Source organism: Lagopus muta, chromosome 1, assembly GCF_023343835.1.
Source record: "Lagopus muta isolate bLagMut1 chromosome 1, bLagMut1 primary, whole genome shotgun sequence".
Taxonomy (NCBI): domain Eukaryota; kingdom Metazoa; phylum Chordata; class Aves; order Galliformes; family Phasianidae; genus Lagopus; species Lagopus muta.
Window position 1 is genome coordinate 65,274,549 of NC_064433.1, and position 12,055 is coordinate 65,286,603.

The 12,055-nt window shown below is 42.6% G+C and overlaps 1 protein-coding gene across 17 annotated transcripts in view; it reads left to right on the top strand.

Annotated features, from left to right (window-relative positions):
- SOX5 (SRY-box transcription factor 5) overlaps positions 1–12,055 on the top strand; it is a 637,312-nt gene that overhangs the window by 467,450 nt on the left and 157,807 nt on the right. For all 17 annotated transcript variants that reach the window (XM_048933367.1, XM_048933363.1, XM_048933368.1 and 14 more), the window contains one exon: positions 7,933–8,019. In XM_048933367.1, coding sequence (XP_048789324.1) covers positions 7,933–8,019 — 87 coding nt within the window. The remainder of the gene's footprint in view (positions 1–7,932; positions 8,020–12,055) is intronic.

Genomic DNA, 12,055 nt, shown 5'->3' on the forward strand with positions numbered 1-12,055 from the left:
TTCGTACCTTTCACAGTGCCTCAGTGTGCTCTTCTCTGGGGGATGCGGTTGCTCTGCTGCAGGACTAGAAAGACAGAGCTGAATGAATCCACCACTGGCCATATACTGCCATTGTGTCTGCAAGAACAAGGACTTAAGTGGAGGGAAATGTAGGTAGCAGTGACTACAAACCATGCTGTTCCTGTGATTACGTGGAATGATTAAGTTCTCATGGTTTCCTGAGTATCAAGGTGTACTCAGTAGCCTTGATAGCATCCGTTGTCACTAAGATATGCAAGGCAATTGAGTCTGTACTCCAGAAGTTAGCACGCTGGAAATAATGGATTGAACAACCTGGGATTTCTTGTTATTCTGAGCTGATAATGGGGATGCAAGCGCGTTCTCTGTCTCAGCACTCTGCTAATGAAAGAGGTGTTTCTATCGAGTATGCAGTCCTCAGAAAGGCTTGGTGGAAATTTTATTGACGTGCACATTGGCAGCCCAGAAGAGTGTGTGACAGGCAGAATTTTAGAAGTACTCAAGTTTCTCATATTCTGAAAGCAAACTGCTGTGACGCTTTATACCAATAAAAAGGACGAAAGCTGAGAAAATCTGAACTATTGCTTATGTAACTCCAAAATAAATATACACTGCTGCTGGGAGACTGAAGGGCTGCAGGATGGTATTACCTGACAAGCTTGATTTCTTTGTATTGTATATGTCATGCCTAGAGTGTGACGCTGCTTCCAAAGTGAATGAGTGAGATGACCATTTGTTGAAATGAGGCGGTCTGAAAAGTACACAGTGAATAATACAACTGCCAGTACGTTCAGGTGATGGAAACTATAACAATTTCAGACAATAGCCTGACTGTTCCTGAATGAGATGCTGGTTTTGGATGCAAACCGAGCTTAAGAAGTCCTGGTGCCTTCTGCCTGTCCTGCTTAGCCATGTATTCCTGCCTTGTGCTGTTGTTTGCTGGCTCCTCACTTACATTCTAGGGCGTAATTAGTTCAGCAATTGGTAGTGTAGTGTATCTGAAGACTGCTCTAGCTCCTTTCCTTCTAACAGACATATTTGTGTTTTTAGGTAACTTTCTTGTAAAACTGGCAGTATGAATTGGTGAGCAGTCAGAAAAAAAAGAATCAGTTTGCATTTTTGCAGATATAATAAAATTATACTTTAATGGCATTTCTAGATTACTAATTCTGATTTTTAAAATCTCTATTTATTGTGCTATGGAACCTTTTCTGGCTATGTGCATTTTTTTTTTTTTTTTTTTAGCACAAGAAGCAGTCTTTTGTGCCAGAAATCACAATAAAAATGTCTTATCATTCATATGGTGTAAATTTCACTTAGGTCAGCTGTGGATAGAGAAGTTGATTTTGTCCTCTGAGATAAAACGCTATGGAACTAACATGTGGCTGGGGTGAAACTGGCAATTCCAAGAGCAGTAATGCTGGTTATCCCTGCCAGCGAAGGGAGCTTTTAGTAGGCTTGGAAGCCACCCATGGACATATGTAGTCCAGCTGTTTTCTGCATGGTGGTTGTGATGGAGTGGTGTAGTAGGAATCATACCATGATGTACTGGCCAGAGTACTGTAGCTTCACATTATCTCATCAAAACTTGAATATTTCATTCAGCTCTGTGAATTCATGCAGAGGACCAAAAAGAATCTTGCATGCATAAAAAAAAACAACCCAACAGCATACTATTTCTTGTCCAGGCATGGAAGCCCCAGAGTCCTATTTTACCTACTGCCACATTTTACCTAGTGCTTATTACACCTGTTTGTTTGTTTGCTTTTTCTTTTCTTTCTTTTATTTCTATTTATTTATTTATTGCAATCAGGCTGTTTTCCTGCTTGGCAACTAAGTCATACATTTGAACAATTTACACGTATAGAGGTGTTTCCTCCTGTATACTCCATAAGTTTAAAATGCTTTTAGACCACTAAAAAATTGCAGTGCTTGCTTCCTGGAAGGAAACAGAAAAAAAATGTATGTTGTGTGGTTTTTGATTTCCAAATTTAAATTGATTCAGTGTTGTGCCTGCTCATGATTCATAATGTCTTGCCTAGCTGCAAGTAGTTTCCTAGAAGCATGATTCTGTTGATGGAGAACCATATGTGTATGCAGATGCTGTATGTCTATGTAACCTGCTGATATCAACTATTTCTTCATATTGATGTTTTGTTTTCTTCACTATAAAAATTGTTGCTTTGTATAGGTAAGACCTTCATACCAACAGGGGTACGTTTTGTGTCTATTTGTGCTTGCCTGTACTTTCAAAGGAGCAGTAGAAATCTGCCCTTTGTCTTGTCTCCTGCCTTGAACCAGAAAGAGTTTCATTGGGGTGCATAAATGCAGAACAGAATGCCAGAAGAATGGTGTGTCAGTAGGTGAGGGCTGTAGAAACCGTGGATGGAACTGTAGCCAACAGGTGTAACGTATTTATGACCGTGACAGAAAAGAAGGGTGAATAATGGATGGAGGGTATTTGCTAGCTCTTTCATAACATAAAGGAAGATGCTTGCCAGAAGCATAGGGTATATCAGCCAATGCTAAAGTTTATTCATGATCATTTGTGCCGACCAAATACTCCTGCCTCTAGTAATGACACATGTTGGCAGGAAATGTCTGGTGGTCTGGCTGGGTACTGAGCAACTCCTGGCTTCTCTCCACCCTGCTACAGTTCATGTCATCATCCGTGTCGAGGCCAAACATCTTTCTTTTACTTTTTTCTGAGGAATCTTTCATCACAGGACAAGAACTGCTTGCAGTAATTACGGAGGAGAGAGCACTTGGGGCATCTCCTTGGGAGAGTATCATGCAAGCAGGAGGTTGCAGGACTTGCATTGTTCCTCTAACTAGTAGTTGACTTACATCAGCCTCCCTCCCTTCTATAACAGTTATCACTTCTTTGTCATGCCAGAGCTTTGCTACCTTCTGTCTTCCTCAGATACAATTTTTCTGGAAGTGCCTCATGTGAACAGCAGCTGTCCTGCACCTTGTTATAGCATGATGGAATTGCATTCCTTTCCCTAGAAGCAGGCAGCCTTTAGACAGAGGTCGGAGTTTTCCTTTTAGTAAATAATCAGCAAGAGCAGAAAGAGGTAACAGGAAGAGATTTGGCAGTGAAGATCATTCTAAGCTTTTGTAAGTAGATTTCCAAGACTGTGACCCTGAAGGATGGATTGAAAAGAGCCACTGGAGAGGCTGGGCCTGAAGGGAACATGGTGCTGTGCAACCGTTTTGGAAGGCAGGTTCATGTACACATGCACTTGCACCGCCACTTAACTTGAGAGTAGGACTAGGTTCTTCCCAAAGGGAAGCTGCAATGCCTGAGAACAAACAAACAAAACTTCTGGAAGTAGACTAAATTAAATTCAAGACTCCCCGACAGTACTAAAAGTGGTTACTCTTACTAGAGCTTTGTGGTTCAGGCCACTTTCTGGAAACAAACTGGTCCCTTCTTAATGTGAAACCTTTTGTCTTTTAAGCAAATGAGTCAGTGAAGCCACGTGTAAAAGGTCAAATGCTGAAGGAGAGAGACAGCAGTATGCTTGTTAGAGTATAAAAAGTTAGGTTAAAAGTTATGTGAATTTACTGAGATACATTGCTTTTCAGTACCATCAGAATTTCAACATATATTTATATGTATGCTCAACATGTATAAATACACACGTGCCTGTGGATATGTGAACTGGAGCAGTCAATGTGGGACTACTACACTACTGAGAAGGGAGCTTGGTAACATTGCACTGGAGGTCTGTGCGAGGACTGGCTGCTGGCATCAGCCTTCAGGTCTCATTGTTGTGGAGGAGGGAGTCAGTATGTTGAGCCCTTGGCAGGGGAGGAGGGAGAGCGCTGGGGTGTGGGGCGCCGAGAAGCAGCGTGCTGCTGCAACAATGGCTGGCACAGTTGGAGGGCTGTTCTCCAGTGGGTATTGCCATACGCACTGATGCAAAGAACCATATGCAAGCCACAGAGGCAAGGGGTGAAACAAGGAAAGCAAAAGGCACTGTAAATATAGATAGAAAGGGCTAGTGACTGATGAATGTGCTATTAGAGAGCAGAAATCGTTTTTTGTGGATTAATCTGTATCTCTATTAATTCAGTTGGTCTCCTCTGCTCCAATATTTGCTTAGTGCTCCTGTTACTCTTTCCATCTCAGTCTTTTTCTTTGGTGCCCTACTCGTAATCCTCTTTTACTTACCACTTCACATAGCCTTTTTGGAACTAAAATATTTCCCAAACATTAATGAATGACTGTAACAAACAACCTGTGAACAACTCTTTTGTAGATGTATTATTCATACTGTGCTGTGGATAAACTGGCAGTTGTTTTACCCTGTGCCATAGTCCTACACTGCAACTGGGTAATGGAAGGTTTTAGCTCAAGTGGGGCTAAGAAGTGGGGCTAATCCCGGATTCCTCTCAAGGTTGGAATTAGGCAGTGTGAATAGTCGTGATACTCAGAATGGCAGAGTGCACTGTCCATTGCTTTTTGGAAATGCAAATATAGACTGTAATAATACATAATGGTCCTGACGCATGTCCAAAATCTCTCCCAGTGTAAGTCAGCTTTTGGATGTAGTGAAATCCTTCTGTTAAATCTCGGAGGAAAATGAGCACTGGAGAGGGGGCTAGGAAGGCTCCTGTGTGCAGACCACCTTTTCTGATTTCAAATTGCACATTGTATGTGCAAGCATTAAAGTTCTATTGACTTTCTAATGAATCTTGAGTACTTCACAAGCAAGATAACAGTGTTTCTTATTTTGTGAGCATCACCCTCCCAGGAAAGTCTAAAAAAAAGCTGAACAGAAGCTCAGGTTCTGTCTATGTAATTCATGGAAGCTCTACAGCTGTAACATTTTAAACAGCTACTTTTATTTAAGATGTTTAAATTTCAGATTTTTTTTTTTTTTTTTTTAGTGGGGTACATAAACGGCATAGTAAATGTTTGTTTCCAAGATATGATGCAGAATGTATTTCACAAGCAGTTACTGAAATGTGAGAGGTTGAGTGTGTGAATAGCATATTTTATTCAAGTACAGTATGTTAACACAGTATAAATGGAATTAAACAAGCTGTTATTTAATATAGCTCTTTAGATTTAATATAGCTCTTTAGCTCTGCTAAGCTATAGGGGTGGGGAAGCTATTGTCTTCAAGAATTAAAGTTCTATTTAAGTACGAGCAGGACAATTATTTGCTGATTCTATATCAAAATTCTATTTAAGTGCCTTTCAGTAAAAATTGCAGTTGGAGTCAAGAGAGGTTTGAAACTGAGTTAGTACATCAATTAAATACAATTACATGTTTTGTTTTTAAGGGGGGGAAAAAAAAGTCCATATAATATTATTTTAAATAGTTAACGTACAGTATTTCAACAGGGGAGACGCTTATTAGATCAGCGCAATCTCTTTCATGCCATCGGGATTGCTGCGGGGCTTATAATCGCGTTAAATTTTCATATTACTCATATTCTCACAGTAATGAGCAGATGCATTGTTACCATTGGGATTTTGCCATTCGGCCTTTCACATCTCCAATCACCATCTCCTCCCGCGCTCTTCCCCATCCGCGCGAAAGCCGCTCCCTGACGCGCGGCGTTCATCTCCCGCCGTCTCTGCCACCGAGGCAGAGGTAGGGACGCTCGGGACCGCCCCACCGGCACAAGGTCGCGGAGCCGCTCACCGGCGGCAGCGCCCCTCGCAGCCCCGGCGCCGCGCTCTCGGCCCGGGCAGGGCCGGCCCAGCCTCCCCCCTTCGCCGGGGCGGGCCGGGGCGGGGCGGGCGGCGGCGGTTCGGCCGGGGCGGCGGGAGCGCTCGCAGCCGGCGCGGCTGTTGCTTTAACGCGGGGAGTTAGACGGAAGACTTCTGTTCCTTGACGAGCGCGCTACAGAGAGTATTTTGTCTAGCCGCAGGGGAAAAGCTTTGTCACGGACTTGGCTGACAATAGACTTAAAAGTAAGACGGGCTGCTTTTGGTGCCTACAGGCTCTGGAGCCTATTGTCAGCGCACAATGGATTTCTCTTGCCGCATTCCTGCTTTGCAAAGGTTTGTTAGCTTTTCATGACTGACAGTCCTCTACTGCAAATACCGCATTTGCTCCGGCCTGTTTACACGCTGCTCGAGAATTTGTGAAAAGCTCAGGATTAAAAAAAAAAAAAAAAAAAAAAATCGGCACCGTTTATTTGACTGACTCAGAAATGTTTTGAAAAAAATGGGTGTTTACAGGCGACGCACAAACTTGGGCAGTAGGCGTGCGAGCGCCTGCAGCGCGGCGCAGCCGCCCCAGCCCCGCACGGGAGTGAGAATCGCAGTGCAACTCCCGACAGCAATCCGCTCCGATTTCGTCGCACATCCAGAGCTTGCAGCCGTGGTTCGGAATCCTCGTGAATTTTTCCCTCCTAGAGGGGAGAATCCTTCCCCGCCGAGCGGGAAGCATCCCGTTGCATAGGGAACACGGGAGAGTGAGCGTTGCAGCGTGTCTAAAAACGTCGCGGGAAGGGAGTGGGGAGGGGGGAATACTGCTGCACGGGAGACGTTGGCGGTGCGGCTCCCTTTATGGGGTGGGAGCGGGGCTCCGTCGCTGCCCCGTGGGACGGCCGCTCGAGAGAGGCCTGCTGAGGGGAGCCGCCGTGCGGGGCCCCCGCTCGCATCTTCCCTCCCGCACCGCCGCTCGCGAAGTTGGGGCTTGAAGAAAGTAGGCAGAATTAGCCAAACGAGATAATGAAGGTTCCCCGTAATGGTTTTTACTGTGGGGAAAATTAACCAGTTGCTAATAATTGTATGGTCTCTAGGCCAGACGGTCCCTTTGATAAGTTAACATGTACTCCCTTTATGCTCCTGGTAGGGGGTAAACAAACGCCTGAACAAATACAAATACACATAAACACGAATGTGGAGAATAGCAGTATATGTCTTAGATCCAGATAATAAGTGTGGGTATTGTTATTTAGATGGCGCATACTGGGACACTTATCTTTTAGTACACTCCATTTTCTAACTGAATGCAGTGCTAATCGTAGGATTGAAAGCTATTGTAATTGTGTACCCATCTAAATGCTGACAAGAATATACAATTACATTGTTTGGAATTGAGTTTAATGTCCTCTGAATTTTATTAGCATTTATATTTACTTATGCATTAAAATTCTACACAAAAAGAGGTCAGAATACGAGAGTTACAGACATAAATAGCAGACCCGTCCATACCCTTGCTGCATTTTTGCTGAAAATACCGAAGGAATATATTTTAGTCTATTTTATTTTTAAAGGAAGTGATAGAATCTGAAATGAGCAAATAATGGGTTTCCATTCTAAGCGATGCCTTTTCTCCCTCTGGATTTTGCACTCTTTTAAGGCTTTTTTTTTTTTTCATACTCAACTTTTTATTATTATTTATAATGTGCGTGCTACTGGAAAATCTTTCCACAGTATGCTTACCACCACACGATGTTTAAACACACATTATAAAGTGGATGTAATTGTAAACACTCAGAGGGATATAATTACATGTAGCAGATTTAGGAGCTAATTCTTTGCTTCTCTCTCTCCCTCTCTCTCTCTTTTTACTCTGCATTTTATCAACATAATTATTTTTTGACTACAGACTAACACTCAGAAATTGACAGGCATCCATTATAAGCAGCAACTTGTTCACCAAATTGAAAAACAATGAACTGCAGGTTTATATGTGCCCATTGTCATACGAAATTACTATGGCTTTGTTCCACGAGAGGAAAAAGCTAATGGTTTTGAAACAGCAGGTGACAAAACACATTTTTTTTTCCTCCCCTCTTATCAGTTTGTTGATGAAGTCATTACGACTGGGGCCCAGAATAGGGTTGGCCTTATTTTTAGCAGATAGACTTTTAATGAGTTCTATTGTGGAGACAGTCATGTTGATTTGCTTACATTTTTTTTTCCCCCCCTTCACTCAGAAACTCCCAGTATTGAAAAGCTACTATCAAAGGACTGGAAAGACAAGCTTCTTGCCATGGGATCAGGGAACTTTGGAGAAATAAAAGGTAATGCTCTTTCTGTGCTAAAACGAACTGAGAATGAATATACATTTATCACGGGCTTTTTGCAACTTTGTTTGTTTGTTCCTCTTCCCTTCCCTCATCTTGAAGCGTAGTAATTCGAGGCTGAAATAAAGTGTATGCCCTGTGTCTGTATGTAAATACACGAATCAGTGTTGTATTGCCATAAGTGAATGAACTTATATAAAGCCATTGTTGCACATATCATTCTCTGTTTTAAGAAGATAGATGCTACAGCTGAACAAAAAAAAAAAATGTAAATTCGCTTATCAAATGCAGGCTTATGTGTGGGATCAGAGCGTAGCAGCACTTGGCTTCTGAGTGTACTGAGGGTACTCAGAATTCCTTGTTCATGTTTGTACAGATTTTGGTGATGGAGATTTTTTTTTTTACTTTTCTGAATGTACTGAAAAAAGAAAAAAAAAAACCCACCAAAGTTAGTGTTACGATATTTCTAGGTACTGAAATCAGCCAGTGCAGATTTGAAAAGACAGCGTACAACATCTGTGTGCTAAAGCATGTTCTTTTAATGCCATGCTCCAGAAGGAAAATGACAAAATTTGACCACTCTCCAGCAGCAGTAGCCTCTGCTTTGCCAAAATGTTTCCCCATTTTATATATGTGAGGTCATGTTGGGGAACCTGTCGTTGTTTGTTGTCATGTAATTTAATATTTTTATAGTTCTTCCTGAATGCCTGTGATGAGGAACTGACTCAGAATACCTGCGTGTCAAAAATTTCAGTTTTCAGAGCAGGTGTTGTGGTTCTGAAAAGAAACAGTGGGTCTGATTCTTCTCCCATTCCTATCACTGTACATCTATAGTAGCAAAATCCAAGCCAGTGTTGTTTTGGGAATGTGGAAGTAGATTGAGATTAAAACGAAGCCTTTCTTTTATGTTTTAAACGAGATTTCATTCCTCTCCATTATTTTTGGTTTGTTTGTTTACTGACGTCCCCAGTGCAGAGATCCTCATTCAAACAGGCTCCCAGACCTCGTGCTTGGCTGGTTTATGGACCGTCTGCTCTAGAAATGGGCAGTATTCAGTAAAGACTGCCACATGACGTGCTCAGATAGGTTAACACATTGGTCAATGTGCAAAGATAGTGTTAATTTAATTATGTGCCTTCCAGCTTGTCACAAATAAGCCATCAGCGTTAGTGTGCTCTAGCCCGCTGACTTACACAAGTAGGAAAGTATGCCACTTGCTTCCCCTAGCTTCTCCCTAGGAGGCTGTAATTCAGAAAATGTATATTCACTACATATGTAGGATAACTTTAGAATAGAATATAGTGCTTCGGCTCCGAACGGGCTGTGATATTATCGTTATAACAGAGGGCCAAACCCTGAGTCCTTCATTCCCACTGAGCACATTTTCTCCAGGCGCACAGAGCAGGGTAGCCACTGGGCGTACCTGGGATTTCTGTTGTTTGGAAGCACATTGTTTTAAAGTAACAACGTTGGCTGCCATGGACTGACGAATCTTCAAAATGTTTTAGGTCTGAAGTACCGAGGCAGCTTTCATAGCCACTTTTGGGTGTGTTTCGGTGGTTCTCACAGGATTTCTGGAGCCTCTTTTAACTCTTGTTGCGCTGGAGCTGGAGGAGTCCGCACAGTGGTTCTGCTCTCCCCCTGCACTCAGTGAAGCTGCACTGAGAAGTGCAGTGCACCGTGAAGTAGTCTGCTCTCCATCCCCCCCCCCACCCTCCCCCCGGTCCCTGTGATCTCGTTCTCTTGGAGGGCAATCTTTTTTTCTCCCTTCCTCTCTCTCACAAGTTAAACTTGAAAGCAGCGGAGGCAGCTCTGTGCTAGCACGAAAGAAATTCAGCAGTCCTTTCAGTCTCGCCCGGGGGGAGGATGGGGAGCAACAGCACAGCCTCAAAGAAGAGTTTGCTTTGCTTTAATTTTTGTTTTTTAGCTTCATATTTTGAACACAAGTCGAGTTATTGTTCTGCAGCTCTGTTCAAAAGCCTCACATCTGACGCTTTTTAGTGCAACTGTGGTGCTGTGGTTGGGGGCATGGTTATTAGGTGTTTGGATCAGGTTTGGCAGTAAGCTGTGAAAACAGGCACTGGTTTATTTTTCCTACTGACTGCCGTGACAGTTGCAATTATTGTCCATTGTTCCTAGGTGGCTGGAAAGGAGGGAGGATACAATAGAGCATTGCCCTCTGGGGGTAAATGAATTTGACTTACAGGTTCTTGGGGGGTCACGAAGGCTGATTATTTAGTGCCCAGGAATGTGGTTTTCATGGCACCGCCAGCCATGAGCTGCAAACGAACAATGGCTCAGCTGTATTGCAGCTGTATTTAGTGAGATAGCATGAAAGGTGTGCAAGTGAAGCTGGTCTGTAGTCACGTATGCGTGTACAATCACACATGTATTAGGCTAGAGAAGGTTTTGTCCTTCTATACAAATGTGCAGTTATTAAGGTTTCCAGTTGTGAGTTTTTAATTAACTTCTCTCTATATTTGTCTTGGCAGTTGCATTTTTTTCTTTCATTTCTATATTAGTGATATTTGGAAACACTGCACAACTAGTGTCTTATTGTTAATACACCCTGGAATGTGGACAGCACTTAGAATCTGCACTGCCCAACTGTCTTATGCGCTGAATAGTTTTTTCCACATAACTGTTCAAAATTTCATTGTGTTTTTCATTAAATCTGGGGGAGTTTTAGTATGTCATGTGCTAAAGTCTCAGTGCTGGACTACATATTGCTAATGCCCAAGTTTGTGTACTCACACTGAATTTTATTCACTGGTAGAGGTTAAGAGAAAGGAAGATGAGTTTATGTTCTGTTAGTGTTACTTCTTATAAGTTAGAAAGCAATAGTGTTTTATTAAAGATAAGGAAGTCTGTGGATGGTTAGAGTAAGTTGCCAGACTCCTTAGTTTTGTATTCAGTTCTTCCTCTTCACTTGCTTTGTTACTTTCAGCAGCCACTTGAAGCCCCTTTTCTTCAGCTGCACACTTCTAAAAATGGGAAAAAGCGAGAGTATCTGCAGAAGCTTAGTTACAAACTTCAAGATCTTAGTTAGAAGGATCTACATATGTCGAGGGACTAAAGTACTAATAGTACTAATAGTACGTTCCAGGGCTTGATTAAAAGGTACAGGAAGGGAATGCCCTTACAATTGAGCAAAGAACCTGTCATATCTGGAAATTTAGTTTGAATGGCTCTGTTTGCTTAGAGAGGCAGTATAGGGCTGCCTCTCACTTTAGAAATGGAGATTTCTTAAGAAATCTTGTTGTAGTAAAGCATACAAAACATGTAATTGAGTGGATATATATTAAGATAAAACCATAAAACTGTATAGTGAATTGGTTAAAGTATGTTCGAACTTACTTACACCCGTCGTATTCAAGAAAGGGGCTCAAAAAGCCTCTGAGTTGCTCATGGCTAACGCAGTTTATTGGAGTCAGTGAGGCAGAGAGAGCTTCAGTGCTCTCCAGGAAAGAGAATTACAGCCCTCCCTGCTCTCAGCAGAGCCTGCTGCTGTTTGGGAACTGCGAGGTAACAGTAGTTGCTTTCCTCCAAAGCGAAGTTACTGACTGCAGGAGGTGCAACGTGCAGGGTGGACCACTGAGAGATGGCTCTTTGCTATCAGTGGCCATACCCATAGTTAGAAACAACTGTGGAATTTGAGTTTCACTGCTCAGACAAGGCCCAAGAGCAAGCTTTGGAGAAGGCTGCTGGCCTCTGGGTACATGGCGAGATGTGCAGCCTGGCCTGGCTGCTGTGGATGTGAGTGAGACAGTTTCAGCCACGAGGAGAAATCTCGTTAAAACTTCCCCAGTGTACACAAAGCCCTTCTGCTAATCTTGTTCATCTCCCACTTATCAAGGGTTGTCAAGAAATATAAATACGTATTTTGTATGCACCCCACTTAGCTAATTTTGAATAGGTGTGTGGAACAAAAGGCTGAACTGACTTTTGTCACTAATCTTTCAGAGTTGGTTTGCTGTTGAAGTGAAGGCATTGTTCATAGTGATTGCGCCTGAACCTTTCAAGAAAGACTGGG